Below are 18,160 nucleotides of genomic sequence, written 5' to 3'. Positions count from 1 at the left end.
CCTTCTTCCTGATCGTTACCCTACGATGTACCACCGGCCTGACCTTCGGTGACGACACATTGCCGGTAGCGGAGTCGGTGCCATCACCATCGCTCCCGCTCTCGCCTCCCTTCGTCACCGGATCACCAGTGAATGCCTCAGCCTCGTCGGCGCTCGACGCAGCCTTCTTCCTGATCGTTACCCTACGATGTACCACCGGCCTGACCTTCGTTGACGACACGGTGCCGGTAGCGGAGTCGGTGCCATCACCATCGCTCCCGCTCTCGCCTCCCTTCGCCACCGGATCACCGGCGAGTGCCTCTGCCTTGTCGGCGCCAGCTCTCCTCTCAATTTTCACTTCGCTGCCGCCGCAGTCATCGCCGTATGCATTCTCCTCGCGGTCTTTCTCGGGACTCATTTCAGTCTCAGCGCTCCTAAAACATGCCGGAGCGAAGGCTGCAAACTCCGGCATCGGCGCGAGGACGGCGCGGGGTTTTTTCGCGAGCTCTCTCATTTTTGTTGGGTCCTTCGAACTCCATTTTCTCATCGCCTGAATCTTGTCAGCTTTACTTCCTTAATTTCGCGTTGCAGTCTAAGAATTTGAAGCGCTATAGCTGCCGACCTGCTACCTACTCCGTCCTCCGCCCCCGAAGAGCCGCCCTTAGCCCCTGATATTGTGCTCTTGGACATTGTGAGCCTCGGAGGAAACATCCTGGGTCTTACCTGGGAACGAGGGTCCTGCCGTGCCGTCACATTTCCCCGGGACGTCTCTGTGACTCCTCTGTGTTGCCTCCTTCCGCCGGACTCGAGCCCTTGACTCCCGGAGCCTCTCGCTGGGATGTCGCTCCGTCCGCCGCACACGACGCAACAGGCTATTGCCGCCGTCTTCTCACGCAGATATTGGCGGGGCTCACCATCAGCTGACGTCGTGGCGTCCTTCTTGAGTCCCTTGACTCCCGGAGCCTCTCGCTGGGATGCCGCTCCGTCCGCCGCACACGACGCAACAGGCTATTGCCTCCGTCTTCTCACGCAGATATTGGCAGGGCTCACCATCAGCTGACGTCGTGGCGTCCTTCTTGAGTCCCTTGACTCCCGGAGCCTCTCGCTGGGATGTCGCTCCGTCCGCCGCACACGACGCAACAGGCTATTGCCGCCGTCTTCTCACGCAGATATTGGCGGGGCTCACCATCAGCTGACGTCGTGGCGTCCTTCTTGAGTCCCTTGACTCCCGGAGCCTCTCGCTGGGATGCCGCTCCGTCCGCCGCACACGACGCAACAGGCTATTGCCTCCGTCTTCTCACGCAGATATGGCAGGGCTCACCATCAGCTGACGTCGTGGCGTCCTTCTTGAGTCCCTTGACTCCCGGAGCCTCTCGCTGGGATGCCGCTCCGTCCGCCGCACACGACGCAACAGGCTATTGCCTCCGTCTTCTCACGCAGATATTGGCAGGGCTCACATTCAGCTGACGTCGTGGCGTTCCTCTTGGGTCCCTTGACTCCCGGAGCCTCTCGCTGGGATGCCTCCCTTCTGACCGCCCCGACACCTTGTGGTACACTGTTACGTCACAGTGCACGGCGGGAACTTCGAATTGGGCCTCGTATTTCTATTTTTTATTAAAAAAAAACTACGCAACTCTACAGTGAAATTTTTTTTTGTAATGTCCTTATATGCCATTTCAACGCCGCTGAGTGACGGCGGCTCCAAACACGAGCGTCACGTGTTTAGGCCTGGAATGCCTGAGGGGATGATGCGGGGGTGTCCCGGTGTCCCGCGCCTTGACCGCGCTCCCTCCCTCCTCTCTGGTCACTTCTGTCACGTGACCTGAGGAGGGAGAGGGAACCAGCCGCCCGCGACTGCAGCGCTTGCTAACGCTTGAAGATAAACTTTCGGCAGCCCTGTGCCTTTTTAGGAATAGACATCATGCGAAAAATAGGAACTCCAACCAAAAGTTTAATAAACATTTACCAGACGTTTCGAGACCAGTTCGTCCTCTTGTTCAAGGGCGAGTGACGGAAAGAACACGCGTCGCTGAAATACACACAGAAATGTATGAGGCTTTGCTAACGGCACGCAGTCCCGAGACGTAGGTGTTGGGCAGGGAGCCCTAACAACGATTCACGTTCTCCTTTGTGTGTTTAATGAACCAAGACTCAACAAAGAGCCGCTTTCGTCAAATTCTCTCCAAGGCCAGCACGGTGCTTCTCTCGAAGTCAACTGTGTGGCCAGCTGCTTCTGCGTGTGCCGCGAGGGCGCTGGCTTACAGATCCTTCTTTCGGAGATCGTATTTGTGTTGGGTAAGCCTCTCTGCGAAGTTCTTACTTTCGCCAATGTATGAAACCGGGCAATATTTATACATGGTATGCGATAGACCAAACCTTGGGCCTCTTCTTTGGGGCGCCGATCCTTCGGGAGGGGGTTGGCGATGATCCATTGTTCACGTAGGCTTATGAGTCACCGCAAGAAGGTCTGAGGTCCGTCTCCCTGCTGCCTCCATCGTGGAACTAAGTTCCGAACTCGAACGTCATTTCTCATCAACCACTCACACCCACGCGAACGATAGAACGTATGTGGCACGTTCACATTCCTAGCCGCATAATACCGCGCACATCATTGGCTGCATCTAAACGGGTCGCATTTACATAAATGCGACCTTAGCGCGTCAAATCGAGATTCGACTAATTTGATTGATAGCAGCTGGGTAGATAAGGAAGAAGTAGGAAGGCAGGCAGCGTGCGAATGGTCTCCACTCGATGCGTTTCGCTACGATGGCATTCATGTAAACGTAGTCATGGATGCGACCATAGTGAATCAAATCGAGATTTAACTATTTTGACTGGTAGGAAATTTTTATTTATTTTATTTATTTATTTATTTATTTGGTAATAATGGGTAGGAAAGGAAAAAGCGGGAAGACAGGGTGCGTGCGCTTGGTCCCTCTTCGATTCGATATTCGACGATCGCATTCATGTAAACGTTGCCACAGTATAATTAATAAAGTCGAACTTCCTAGAGATTGAATTCCTCAGAAAACAATTGTTTTCGGGAAAATCGAACGCCGTTCTCCTCCACACATGATTGAAATGCCATACAGAGCGTATTTCGTATCACCTGATCCCAGACACTGTTGTGTGGTAAAACATAAATAATAAAAAAATTGAAGACGACGAAATACTTTAAAGCTAGCGCCCGAGTTCCTCAGCTGCCATTCTTCGAGCCTTTTTTTTTTCTTTTATTATTTGAACTTTTGTTCTTGTTTGGGGTTTGCCGAGGCTATGTTCCAGATTTCTCAAGTAGACACTGTGAAACCTTCAACTAACCATTGCGTTCATTGTTTCCCTTGAATTACAAACCCTAATTTTTGAAACCATATGTAGCGCATTGTGTAAAACAAGGAAGATCTTGAAATAGATTTGATAATTTTAATACCGTCTGCAAATTTTATCTTGCTACATGTTGAAGTAGATGCCCTAGAAAAAGATATATCAAGGACACAGCAGTAAACACTTGTACCGCAATACAGCCCAGCTTGTAGTAACTGAATATCACAACATGAACTACAGAGGAGATATACATTTATATAAATGATAGATACGGATGAAGGGCACATGACACTGCTTTATTTATCGCAGCCGCCGCAGCAGAAGTTGCTTCCTTTGTTAGTCAAAATTGCACCCCTTTTTCTTAAGGCTTTCTTTAATCTTCTGCATTGTGTTACTAAATTCTTCGAGGGTGTTTTTCAGAGTTGTAGAGCAAGAAGACTGAAAAAGAAAATGCAATTCTGGTTTCAGGGCACTCAGGACACAAATATCAGCGTTCGATTAACTTCGTTTTACTGGAAATCGCTTCTTTAATTCCACTGCAATTTTTGTGTAATGAAATGCGTGATAAAAGATCCACCTATAAAGAGAAACTAATATGTACTTTAAAAGCGCAGCTGTTAGGAGCCCGTTTCCGAGTTGAGCGGCGTCGGCGACGCCGTCGGTGTTGCCGTCGGCGTGGGCGTAACCGCGCGCATTGCGTTATGGGACGTTTCCCCCCTATAATGTTAGCAGGGAAATTTTCCCGCTAAATTTAGCGGGGAAATTTTTTCGCTTTATTTAGCGGGTAATCTTTTCCGCTATATATAGTGAGAAAATTTTCTGCTGAGGTTAGCGGGGAAATTTTCCCGTTAAATTTACCGGGGAACTTTTTTCGCTAAATTAAGTGGGAAATTTTTCCGGTAATATTCGCTAATAAAGTTACCCGCTAATCTTAGCGGAAAAATTTCCCGCAAAATTTAGCGGAAAAATTTTCCCACTGAATATAGCGGGAAACTTTCCTCGCTAAATTTAGCGGGGAAATTCACGTCACGTGGCCTCAACACCAATTCAATTTCTCCCTAAATTTAGCGAGGGAAATGACGTCACGACTTCCAGTCACGTCAGCCATGAACAAATTCAGGGGCAGGAGGAGAGGTGGTAAAAGGAAGAGAGGGGGAGGAGGAGGAGGTGAGGGTGAGGAGGGAAGATGAATAGGAGAGGAGGAAAGGGGGAGGAGGGGCGTACTCTCCCCCCCTCCTCCTCAAGAGCTGCGCTCTAGTTTCTCATTATAGATATTTGTAAACGTCTTTCTTCTTCTTTCCCAATCAGATTGGGCTATTTGGGGAGGAGGCTTCGTTTCAAAACTTGCACCAAGAAAATGTACTTTTATCCTATTGACTATTTTAATAAAGGTGCCGTGCCACTATTTCTGGGCTTTCAGTAAATAACGCGCAGCATTAGTCTTTGACATTCACAACCTACAAAACATGGGCTAGATTTTATCTCATAATGACAGTCACCACAAAATATACAAAAATCCGCATTACTTCCTCAAATTACGGACAGAATGAGCGGCCACATGATCTCGTGCAGAATGTGTGCCGTCCAACGTTCATCACAGCCGTGCACTAGGGGTTGGCAACCACATCGCACGTGCTAAGCTGCAGACAGTGTTAGGTGTCGGCTGTTCCCGTCGCTGCAACGATTTGACTCCAAGCACCACCCGAATACTTGTTTAAGCATTGATTGTCATGAGACCAAATCGTGTGCCCCCGCAGGATTCGTGTCCAAACTATGAGCTGCATTTGAATATATTTATTAAAGATAATCCCGCGACTACGACAACGATACGATATGCGTTACTGCGTCATTATGGTTGACGAGGGGGAAGTTGGAAGAAAAATTCCACAAGTATCGTCAAAATTACGCAGCGACAAAGACGCTTCATGGTCAGTTTCAGAGCACAAGTTCCAGTATTCAATTAAAACTTGTTGTTGGCCTAGTTGGTTCATGATGCAGAATAGAGGTTTTTTGCGCGACACAGGGGACAATTACAATCGAGTTGACACGGACAAGCGCAAACTTTCAACTACTTTATTCGTGCGCATTCGACCACGAACATCCAGAAAGAGCATGCGCAGCACGCTACACAGACGAAAAAAAAACGAAAATAGATAATAGAGTCATCCACCAAGACACATTCCACGATAGTCATTATCGAACCAGCAACCCGGATAAAAACTGCACTTCACGCGCATCACACTGTGGGTGTGATGCGCGATTTCGGGAGATTAGGATCTTGGGTAGAAGCAAAGACAGCACAGCCAGAGAATTGATGGAAGCTTTTTATATAAAGAAGAACCATGACTGTGTCAGCGATACCTCGGTTTCTTTGTTTGAAAGTGAAGTGCAGTTTTTATCCGGGTTGCTGGTTCGATAATGACTATCGTGGAATGTGTCTTGGTGGATGACTCTATTATCTATTTTCGTTTTTTTTTTTTTTCGTCTGTGTAGCGTGCTGCGCATGCTCTTTCTGGATGTTCGTGGTCGAATGCGCACGAATAAAGTAGTTGAAAGTTTGCGCTTGTCCGTGTCAACTCGATTGTAATTGTCCCCTGTGTCGCGCAAAAAACCTCTATTCTGCAAGTTCCAGTATGTTTGTGTAAAAAGAAACACGTCCCAACCTCAACACGAACAGCACATTCATAAATACTGTACTTTATGTATTGTGTCCCTATATAGTTTTTTCCCTATCGTTCCAAGGTATTTTAAATACTAATATTACTACTTGCAACTTTCCCTAATATTGCTACCACTGCTAATACTCTTTCTTTTATTCCTGCTCCTATTTTTGATAAATATACAATCACCTTTAGTACTTATATCATTATGTAACAAAAATAAGCGAAGACACTTAAGACTGCTTACGTGTAGGAATGCCATAGCATTCCTGCACGTAGCGCATTCCTACAAGCAGCGCGCCACGTCTTCCTTTTTCACACGGCACTCATGCAGTGACGTCACGCTCCTCACTGCGCAGGCGCGGCACCCCCGCCGGCTCCACGGCTTCCGTGACGACGCATCTGCGTTGGCGTGCTTTTCTTTGTGTTTTATTTTATTTTTTAATTATTTTTTTAGGCGCGTTTGTTTTTCAGCCAATGGGAATTTATGTGCCCGTTTAGCTCAGCTAATTTAAATTTACGTGCGGTTTCGCTCAACCAATTGGTATTTAGGTGTCGTTTTTCGCTGCTACCGACATCAGACAACTCCGGCTTCGTTCCATGGGCAGTTAATACTCTCACAATTATATTTTGATATTCTAATAATTATTGCTGCAAAGCAACAGGGAGGACCAGTCATAAATATTAAGCAGAAATTCGCCTCATCACCAGGCTGAAAGACTGACGGTATTGCACGTGGCCATTGCCTCCCCATCTACGTCCACCAGTCATCGTTAAGATGGTTGTTTGCATAAACGCAACACTAAGCGGCCTTCAGAATTTTGGCTGGTTCGTGAGTTGTCTGTTCCTTCCAGCCTCTTTAGTAGTCGACGTGATCATGTGGAGTTGGGTATAAAATAAGAGGCGTTTTCGATTCCATGAAACAATTGTCAACAATGTTTGCAGCTGTTGAACGTTAAAATTATTTCGTGCTATATGCCGTCAGTAAAGTGGAATAGGAAAATGTCTGATTATTCTGAATTTATATAACAAAGATGACTGACTACGTCTTTCCCAGGGGATTTGATGGAATGACGCATGGTCTTGCAACTGTAAAACATGGTTCGCGTACTAGCTCTGCACACAATAAGCAGAGGGACAATAAACAGTTTTAGTGGACCGTACGCTATAGCTTTGCGTACGCAAGGAGATTGCGGGTCGTGAGTGCGCATGCGCAGAACGGAATAGATGGGCTGGCGTATTGCGTACGCACGCAACGCTGGTGATTTTGCGTTGCTGGCTAGCGGGCCTTGCGGGACGCTCTCGTGAGATCTCGGACCCAACGAGAGCGCCAGTTTCAAGATGGCGGTTGCCTCGACTGGCGCAGCAAGGGCGACGTGGTGTTTTCGAAGTTCTGTGTTACGTGAAATTGCGTGGGGTTCAGCTCGGCGATTCTTCCTGGGACTTACCGCTGTCGAATCAGATCGCCCTATAGCTGAAGGAGTGCACAGTGGAAATGTTCGCCGCTCGCAGTGTGCTTCGACGCTGCGATCTGCTCATCGCTAAGCCTATTCCCACAGTTCATCGCCGACGGACGAACGACTCTAAAAGAAATCGCCGAAGTCCTCGCTCTGCACTGGATATTAGGGTCATGAATTTCATTTCGCGATAGCATTGATAAAAGGTGCCGTTTCCACGGAACGACTGACGGAGGCTCCGTGATCGAATTTGGCTAGGCACTCGTATTCGTGGCCTCTGTACCCCGCAGAAAAGCGCGCTTGACGAGGCACCCGTGGCTTGGTTTAATCTTAAATAAAATGATTGGACACTTTTTCTTTTTCAATATTTCTTTCCAGGAGCATGGTTGCGCTATAATCACCCGGAATTCTACGACTCTAGCAAATTTTACCAAGATCATGCGCAGTGTTCACTCGAAAACGTAACGCACAACTAAATTCGGTCCAAGCAGGTCATTTTTAGCTTACGCTATTGCGTATTGCGTACGTAAGCTCCAGCAACGCTATACTAAAGCTGTCTAATAAGTACCACTTTTCTCATGTCTGAACAACAGAAATTGAACGATAAATATTTGTTTCAAATATATCAAAAAAAGGCAGCTGCCATAAAACTGACGCCGGTAAAACAAACAAAACGAGAAAAGCGCGAAGGCAGTGAGAACATTTTCTCGTGACTTACCATTGTTGCACCGCGGGGCCAAACAAACTCCGGCAACTTCACCCTCGTGGTACCATCATCGCATCCGAGCTCGCCCGTCGCAGAATGCATAATATGAAAATACTGCAATGCGCCGACATATAATGTCACAAATAAGAATGAAAATAAAGCTATCTCCTATAAAAAACAAACTGTTACTATTGCTGTATACAAAAGCTGGCGCCACCGTTGACACACACGCGCGTTAGAAAATAAAGAAGTGCAATGCACGGGGGCGCCGGTGGCGCGAGCAGTTCAGCATGCGCCTGGAACACCATCGGACGTGGCCTGTTTCGGTCTTTATTACTACCTCGTAACAACAGGCGACGAAGGGGAATTCACGTATATAACCGGCTTGCAAGATGCTGAAGTACGGTACACTGGAGCCTTTCGACCCCGAAAGTCAAGTCTTGCAAGAGTATCTGGAACGAATGGAACAGTTCTTCGCAGCAAATAAAGTCCCAGCCATCAAATTTCCTGTGCTGTTGTTGGTCGCGGACGTATTCCACGCTGCGAAGTATGTTCGCACCAATGAAGCTGACGGAAGTGACATTGGAGGCCAGCCTACAAACGCTGAGCTACCATTATTCGCCGAAACCGTCTGTCATGGTGAGCCGTTCGAAGTTTGATAGCCGAGTACGACTAAGAGCAACAATCGATCAGTGACTACGTAGCCTCACTTAAGATCGGAACATTGCGAGTTCGGCACATTCCTCAATGACCTCCTACGAGACAGAATTGTTTGCGGCATTAATGACGGACAAATAAAAACTCGTCTGCTTGAAGAGCACCATCCAACGTTGGAGCTCGTGGTTGTTAGGATTGCACAAGCTATGGAATCCGCAAAGCGTGACGTAACCGAGCTAGGCGAAGCCGCGGCATCTTCATCAGCGAGTATCAACGCTGTTCAAGTTCCTCAGAAGAAGCACGTGAGCTGCTATCGTTGTGGCGACTGTCACTTTGCAACGGAGTGCCCGCACATCCGGGACATCTGCAACCATTGCAAGAAAAAAGGACACATAGCCAATGTCTGCACAACGAAAAGCGCAAGCTCTAGCCAACGTGCGTCTGCAACAAAGCAGAAGGGAGGACAAAAGAGTGACTTAAGTAAGCGAGCTCCAGTACACGTCGTTAAACATCCAGAGCGCGAAGAGGTTTCGTTTGACCCTTCTAAAACGTCCAATCTCTTCGTGGTTGAGCTGGAACTTCAAGGTAAGCCAATAAAAATGGAGCTCAATACCGGGGCAAGTGTCTCTCTATCAAAGGAGAGACTACATTCCACCAGGAATTTGCTAACCTTCCCTGCGAGCCTTCGAAGGTCCGTCTGAGAAGTTACACCGGAGACTAGAAACCTGTGGTCGGGAAAGTCACCGTGACTGCGAAATTCAAGGACCACCACTTCGAGCTTCCACTATGGTGGCTGAAGGCGATACTCATACGCTGTTGTAACGTGATTGGATGGAAGCATTGAACATGACTGTATTTCACGTTTCAGATATCTACTTCGTCAACCATGTCCAGCAGCTCATAGATCAGCACACCACTCTCTTTTCTGACGAACCAGGAACATTCCAAGGAGTCTCGGTGAAACTGTCAGTTCGATAAGGCACCAAACCACGGTTCTTCAAGGCACGAAGTGTCCCATTTTCCTTGCTCGACAAAGTATTGGAAGAACTCCAGACATTAGAGTGAGAGGACATGCTTGAACTCGTGAAGTCTTCCGACTGGGCAGCACCGATCGTCCCAGTCACTAAGAAAGACGGTCACATTCGCATAGGCGCAGATTATGAAGTGACTGTAAATCCTGTTGCAATCCTAGACCAGTATCCCACTCCAAGAGTCGAAGAGTTTTTGCCGAAGCCTTCAGGTGGCTTCAAATTCGCCAAGCTTGACTTGAAGGACGCTTACCAGCAGTTGGTCATCGATCCAACTTCACGGAAATACACCACAATCAACACTCCCAAAGGAATTTTTGTGTAAAAGAGGTTAACATTTGGAATGTTTTCAGCCCCATCAATCTTTCAGGGAGAGATTCAAACCCTGCTCCAAGGTCTCAACCATGGCGTCGTCTATTTTGATGAAATTCTGGTGACGGGAACGAATGACAAGGACAATCTCAGCAACCTCGATAAGGTATTTTAGCGAATTTCAGACAGACAAATCAAGCTGAAATTCACCATGTGCAAATTTATGATGGACGCTGTCGAATACCTGGGCCACATCATCGACGCAGAAGGGCTGCACCCTGCTCCAGGCAAAGTCGAAGCAGTCCTCAAGGCTCCTGCACCAAGCAACGTCAAGAAACTGCAGAGTTTCCTCGGCTTGGTTGACTACTACAGGAAGTTAATCCCGAGCCCATCTTCTGTTCTACATCCCTTGCATCACCTACTAATAAGTAGGCCACCATGGTGCTGGAAAAATGAACAAAAAACTTCCTTCACTGAAACAAAAAACTTCTGACTTCGGCCAGCGTGTTGGTCCATTGCAACCCAAAGGAGGAACTTACACTTACTTGTGACGTGTCCCCATTTGGCCTGGAAGCTGTTCTGGCCCACCGCAATGCCCAAGGTGTGGAACGTCCTATCGCGTTCGCATCCAGGAGCCTACAGCCGGCTAAAAATAATTACTGCCAACTGGACAGAGAGGCCTTGGCCTTAATCTTCGGCGTAACTAAGTTCCATCAATACCTCTGGGGAAAGCACTTTGAAGCAGTAACAGACCATAAGCCGCTGTTTAGACTTCTTGGCCCAAACAAGGCCATCCCAGAGCGAAGCTCTCCAAGAGTGGTACGTTGGGCCCTCATGTTAGCTGCGTACCATTACGCCGTAGTCTATAACCCCGGCAAGGCCATTGGACACGCTGATGGATTGAGCAGATTGCCATGAAAGAGCAAGCACATCACCGTGGAGCCGCCAGCCGACATCTTCATGTTAAAAGAGTGCTGTCGTCAGCCATAGTAGCTCAGGCTTCAAAAAGGGATCCTCTCTTGTCGAGGCTTCATCACATCTTGTTGAAAAGTGGCAACCTCCCTCGGGAGGCCGAATGGATGTCTTACAAAGTTCGAGAGCACGAGCTCAGTCTACAAGAAGACTCCGTGCTCTGGGGAACCAGAGTCGTGATTCCCGCGTCTCTTCGACAGGAAGTCCTGAAGCTCATTCACGGAAGTCACCCGGGCATTGAAAAGATAAAAACTATCACCTGAAGTCACGTATGGTGGCCTAACATAGATGAAGACATCTCAAACAAGGTGAAGTCCTGTGCGACTTGACAGGAACATCAACACCTTGACCCTTTCCAGAGAAACCGTGGTTAAGACTGCACATTGATTTCGGTGGACCTTTCCAAGGTCATTGCCTCTTGGTCGTCGTTGACAATTTCTTCAGGTGAATTAAAGCCATGCCTGTGTCTTCTCCATCTTCAGAAGCAACTATAAACTGCTTAAGGACCATTTTTTCAACTCATGGATCATTGTATCTGACAACAAAACAGCTTTCACAGGTGCGAAATTCCTGGAGTTCCTCAGAAGGAATTAGATTCGAGGTGTCAAGGTACCGACGTACCATCCCGCATCAAACGGTGCTGCTGAACGCGTAGCTCAGTTAGTGAAAAAGAAGTTGAAGAATGCTAACCCGGCGACTTTCAGACCAAGATCGCCAGGTTACTTTTTCAGTACCGAACAACACCTCATGACCTGACAGGTCGATCTCCTGCAGAACTACTCATAGGAAGGGTGCTGAGAACCCCTCAAAGCGCTGCGTCCGGACCTTCAGAAAAATGTTGTAGTAAAACAACTGAAGCAGAAGCTACATCAGGACAAAGGAGCACGTCGTACCTTATTGCCGACGCCTGACTCCAGCGTCATTGTGAAGAATTTTAGGCCATGGTTCAGCGTGGTTGCCAGCCACTGTTATCAGACCAACAATTGTTTATCGTCCGTCGAAGTACAACTGGAAGACAGAACCAACGGGCACAGACTCGGCGACCATATCAGACTCGACGACAGGTTCCCACCGGTCACGCCTGAGTTGCCAGAACAAAATGCACTCAGTTCGTTTGCTGAACAACCAGCAGCCAAAGCAGGAACAATGGGGCAGGTAGATGAACCCCCAGGGGCTCGAGCATCAATGCCACCGCCGTTGTCTGCTCAAAAACTTGTCGAGAGATCGATCGCTACAAAAGACTTTCCAGTTCTGCGCATATCAACGCGCACAAGAAAACCAGTGCGTCGTTATCCTCCGAGAACAACAATCTCGGAGGAAGGAGTGTTACGATTGCTGCATACAAAAGCTGGCGCCACCGTTGACACACACGCGCGTAAGAAAACAAAGCGGTGCAATGCACGGGAGCCGGTGGCGCGAGCAGTTCAGCATGCGCCTGGGACACCATCGGACGTGGCCTGTCTGGGTCTTTATTACTACCTCGTAACACAAACAAACAAAACAATACAAAATATGAAAAGTGAATATAAAGGCCTGCCCTCAACCACAGAAAAGGAACCCGGCCTTCACTTTCCTCCTCGCAAACCCTCCCATAACACAAAGGGAGGAAATCACCTCTTGGTTTCTCCTTGACATGTTACGACTTTTTTTTTTTTTTTGTCCGCCTGTTTGGTATTTTTTTGCAAGTGTGGGGTGGGTACAATGAAAGTTTAAAAGTAAATCCAAACAAAATAAAATTTCCTATTCTTTTTTTTTTTTTGCTGTGCCTTTACAAAGCGCAAACCACTAAGAAGAGAAGAAGGGGAAAGGACAGAGTGCTTTCTTAAATCATTGTCTAGATGTTCAACTAACTAGCCCACCAATTGATCTTGAGTCAAAACGACGCCGAGCTGTGATTGGCTTTGATTGAAAGGATAGTGCTATAGTAGGTACACCTCAGTGCTAGATGCCTTGAAGTCTACCCTCTGTATTTTTTCAATCAGCCAATAAGAGCTCGACGTTCTGACGTCATCAATACCCGTGTGCAAAAAGTAGACGAACTTTCGGTTTGCATTGTTGGAACGGTCACATTTGTTAAATTTCATGTACGAGTCCTGTTGCGGAGGTCGTTAATCAGTTCATTTGTGGTCGAAAAATATGAATGGCTTTCGGCTATCTTTTCTTGCAAATATATTTTCGACAGCTAAGCGCATTTTCGATTGACACAACTGAACGGGCGGCGGCGTTTAACCTCATCATTAAATTAAAAAGAAAACAAAACAAAAAAAACATTCCAGTAGCATTCGCTTGGACGCGCACGTACCCTCAAAAATAGTTCACAGTTTTGACGTAGAACTACGTCTTTCTCCGCTCATAAAAGCGGGTGCAAAGTTGGGAGATCGATGCCAAAAAAACATGATCACGGAAGTGACGTCACACAGATAACACCGGCCTCCTAATGCGTAGTAGGTATGCGCAGTAGACAATTTTAGCTCATATTCTTGCTCCTTCACATTCGCACCCTCTTCGAAGGAGCTCACGACCTTGACGTCGCCCTTGACGTCATCCTAGAGGTCGTCCTTGAGTCGTTTTAGTGGTCCTTCTTGACGTCCTTTTTGACGTCGTCCTCTGTGACGTCCTCTTCAGATCGTTCTTAAGGTAACCCTAGAGGTCGTTAAAGACGTCGTCCTAGACGCCGTCTTTGAAATCGCCCTGGAAATCTTTCTATATGTCGTCCTTGATCATGATGTCGTCCTCTAGGACGTCGTCCTCGCCGTCGTCTTAGACGTTGTCCTCGAGGTTGTCCTAGACGAATCCGATCGCAATTCATACAGAACCAACAACAGTGGTTTTTGAAGCAATTTCTTATTTGCTGGCTTGCTCGTTTGCCAGCTTCAACGCGGCGCGCTCCTTCCTGTCTAACTGAAACGGTGGTAGACCGGCTCCGGCATTCGTGATTTCATAACCTCCGCTCAGCACTCTAGACAGCGGCCGAGCTCGCGTCCTCGGCGGCACAGGAAATTCACGCGACTCTCAAGCGTGAACCCCCCCCCCCCCCTCCCCGCCCCCCTCTCACTGTTTGTGCCACCCGCATGTAGTTCTACGGAAATTTGTGCAACATCATACATTTATGCACCATTTTTTTTTTTGCTGTGAAAAAGTGCTTTCTATATTTACACAGAAAAATGCAAACACTGTGAAACTAAAAAAAAAAAAAAGCGGCAAAAGGCGGGAACCTAGCCGCTAGCAATATTTGATATTGCGCCTACGCAGGCTGCGCCTATGGAAATCAACAGTCGGCTCGATTAGGGTCAGCAGGGACAGCGGTGAGAGACTAGCCTCCAACCCAGTGAGTGGGCTCAAAAAAGGTTCTCTTTCTTGTGGCGGCGTGTTTCGTGGAAAGATGTATACACCGGCACGTGGCCTGACGTCACGCAGCTGAGGTGGCGCTGCTGTTGACGCAGCGCACGAGCAGATGTATAACTTGACGCTTGTCTGGTTCCTGTGCACACGCAGTACCCACGCCACACGCCGACCTGTTTGTCAGCGGTGTGCCGGTGAGACCTCTTTACAAACAAGTTAGCTTTTGCCCAAACCAGGGGTGGGCACTGCGCATGTGCAGGAACCAGATCCGCGTCAGTCTCTGCGAATGTGCTGTTACGACAGCAGCGCCACCACAGCTGCGTGACGTCATAGCCGAATGTTGGGGTATAGGAAAGGGCTATTATACTCGGCGACAACTTTTCTTGGCAATGGGGTGGAGGGTACAGGCACGTGTTTTCTATCCAATTTTGAGCGCTGGATAAGGCTGTGCGTGGGCTATCGTCAACTTCCTCTGCATCGCCAAGAAAGGTTGTCGCCGAGTATAGTGTGTGAGTTAATCAGAGACGTTGGCAGTCGTCAAGCACACCGTTGAACTTCGTGAGATTGCGCCAGGTGTTAAATAACCTGGGAATGGGGGATATTATGCTAGTGAAGGAACAAGCGTCACCTTAGCGCAACGAAACAAATGAGCACCAGAAACCTTAGGTACTCTTCGTTTCAAGAATTGTAAAATATTTTTACGCAAGGTAAAGATTACAAAATGAAACCCTTCAAACTTTTTAGGTCCAGGAATTTCCTTCTCTTGAATACCTACCACTTTTGAGCTTGTCTAATTACTCGCTCCACCTGACACCAGTAGAAATTACGATATGGAAAGACCGCCGTGTATTTTTTCGCTTTTTGTGCCCCCGTGTTTACGCAATGTGTCACTAAAGCCCCGTTCACACTCTTGCAACCGAGTGCGACCGAGAGAGACCAAACCGGTTTTTAAGCCTCTTGCGATCTCTTAGGACCAGCTCCGCTCAGTGCATCCGGTACCAAGAAGTCTTTCTCGGTCGTACTCGGTTGCAAGAGTGTGAACGCGCCTTAACTTGTTAAATTTGTTAGTGTTTCTAAAAATACTACGGGTTTTCATGCTAAACGCCGGGTTTTAGTAAAAATGGTAATAAATAATTAGTCTTTGCGCTATAAAAAATGGAAAGACCCTTTGGATTATTTGGAGATATATTTGTTTTTCATAGTTCGCAAGACTTACAGAATATCCAAAAATTTCGCAATATATATTTGCTCCTCCACTAAGAGCACGCAAGCAATCTATTGAGGAAGGTGTAGACCCCTCTGAAAAAAAAAATTAAGATACATTTAGGCAAGAAGATTATTGTGAGTTTTAGTATTAGGTATACGAGCAAACGCAAGCACTGATAGTAATCTCTGGAGAAGGGGAACAAGGGCGACAAATGGCAAACACAAATCTCAAAACACAGTTTGGAGATTTGTGTTTACCCTCTGTCCCTTTGTTCCCCTTCTCAAGTGATTGTTATCGTTATTCTTATCCAGCTCGCTTGCACATTTGTAATAATTTCATTATCATAGCATGCACTGTGCGTTCGCGTCAGCATTGCGTAAAAGGCGGGTACATTGCTAGTATTGTAGCCACAAGTTCGCCCAAGTAAACACTGATATTAGGTTTCATCTTTGTCAAGCATTTTTATTCGCAACAATAATCATTTCCAGTTGTTCAATTAAACTTTTTACTGTCAGATTTGCAAGTTGGGCGACCTGCACAAAATATCCGATGATGTCGATAAACATCATCATTCGTTATTTTTAGCACTACACATTAGGGGCATATTTAATAAGTGATTGCTTAACCCTCTCTGCAGCTTCCAAAACCGCAAAAGCCCGGGGTGTCGTAACAGCTGGATTTGCTACATCAAGATTATCCAATTCCTTGAACGCATGTATAGACAAAACATTATCGGTTCAACAGTGCAGCCTGTGTGAGGCTCTTAAAGGTGCCTTGAGGAGGTTTTTGAGACCGTCTCAATATGACAACAACTCACTTTGCTGACTGTAAGCATTCTAAACATCTCTGAATCAGGAAGATACGTGCCCGATTTCCCTATTAAAAATGCAATCAAAGATCGCAACACACCCAGGTCGTCTTCGGCGATGGGAGGTATACATGTTCCGAAACAAGAAGCACTGTCAGCCAATAGCAAGCGAAGGATCCTGGCAAATACCGACCGGTGGAACCGCGGAGTGATATCTCGATTGCGTGCGGCTTACTGCGACCGGACACATCACTACCGCGGAAGACAAGAAAAAAAAAATAGTGCGCTGTGTTTGATACGATTATTGCCAACAATATATTCCGTATCTGCGAAGACATAACATTTTTCGAATGCTCTCTTACCTGCTTCTATCATCTACAACAGCATACACATTTTGTAGTAGCAGCGCTTGCAATCTTAACTAAATGTCGCGTTTTTTGTTTTTTTTTGTCACATGTCCTGGCTGTTGGAACGATGCTCCTCCCATCGCCGGGGCTGACTTCGGTGGGTTCAATTATAGCTTTTTTTTAATGGAAAAATTGGCTGCGCATCGCTATGATTTATGAATTTTTAGATTGCTTTGAGCTCGCAGAGTGAGTTATCGCCGTATCTAGGCGATTTCAGAAACCTTTTAAGGGCACCTATAAAAGATATGCGATGTAGTGACTTCGTTTTGGTCAGGTGTGTATTATCACTATTTGTTAGACCCTCGTCAGACACCTGATATTCTAAAGCATTGTTGCCATATCAAACGACGTTCAGAAGGCAGCGGTGGCATTCAATGACAGGTGTTTCTTAAAGAAGTAAACCTGCCAAAAGATATTTCGAAAGAAAGCAGAAAAAAATGTTACATTCGTTAAATATCTATATCTTTATACGACTTACCTTCTTGAGATGCCACTAGAATAGGCACCACGGCGAAAAGTACGAGCAGCATGTTGCATATATCGCGATACATAATCATAGTCAAACGGCAACGTCCTCCTAAAAGAGAACAATTAATATGAATATAGCCTCGAAACTCGACAGCGCCATCTTTTTCTCGGAAAGCAGAGTCAACGTGGTTAAAGCAGAGCTCCGGCGAAATATTAATGGTCATCGATATTTTATCAAGCATTCAGCGTGCACTAAATATTTTCCCCTGAATAAGTCTATGAAATATCCCACAAAATATATTTATTTTCTTTCGAGAAAACAATTTTTGAAGTTTACGCATCTGCATCACGATATTCCGCTCTACTGGCAACACTGAGCAGTGGCGGCATTAATTTTCACGTCAAATGTTGTATCCAAGAGCGGATCCTTTGCCCTCGTTGTACGTTGTCGCAATCCGAAGTTTGCGACAAGACAGTGGCGCCACGGTGCAACTCCTCGCAGAGGCATTTCGCGTTTAACGCGACCAGACTGGCATATACATTCTGTGTAGCAGCTAACCTTAGTTTCTAAGATTGGCTCACCATTGGCACAGCGCTACATTCAGGACCGCACTCGGCGCTAACTCTTTTTACGCGAGACTTCGAACTCCAGAACACAGATCCCCTCCATGCGCCGACAAAAACTGTCGCGATCATCTCAATTCCAGCACGTCTACTCAGTCCTCCCGCAAGCGAGAAACAATGTGATATTAAAAGGAGCAAAAAACGCTTTTCACGTAAATTTCATCAATTATTGGCTCTGATGAACGTCGTCTCGTAGGGATTTCCACACTGCA

At 46.9% G+C, this 18,160-nt stretch overlaps 1 protein-coding gene across 1 annotated transcript; it reads right to left on the bottom strand.

Annotated features, from left to right (window-relative positions):
- Positions 1–3,636: 3,636 nt before the first annotated feature.
- LOC120850889 lies at positions 3,637–17,407 on the bottom strand. The gene is made up of 4 exons (XM_040223579.1): positions 17,335–17,407; positions 15,651–15,733; positions 8,136–8,237; positions 3,637–3,738 (listed from the first exon to the last, which is right to left on the bottom strand). Exons 1-4 carry the CDS (start codon positions 17,405–17,407, stop codon positions 3,637–3,639), a joined length of 360 nt encoding a protein of 119 aa, XP_040079513.1.
- Positions 17,408–18,160: the final 753 nt, after the last annotated feature.

The sequence above is a fragment of the Ixodes scapularis genome, unplaced genomic scaffold (genome assembly GCF_016920785.2).
Source record: "Ixodes scapularis isolate PalLabHiFi unplaced genomic scaffold, ASM1692078v2 ptg000312l_1___fragment_3__unscaffolded, whole genome shotgun sequence".
NCBI classification, from domain to species: Eukaryota; Metazoa; Arthropoda; class Arachnida; order Ixodida; family Ixodidae; genus Ixodes; species Ixodes scapularis.
The sequence above is the reverse complement of the archived record's forward strand: the minus strand, read 5'-3'. Positions and strand labels throughout refer to the sequence as shown.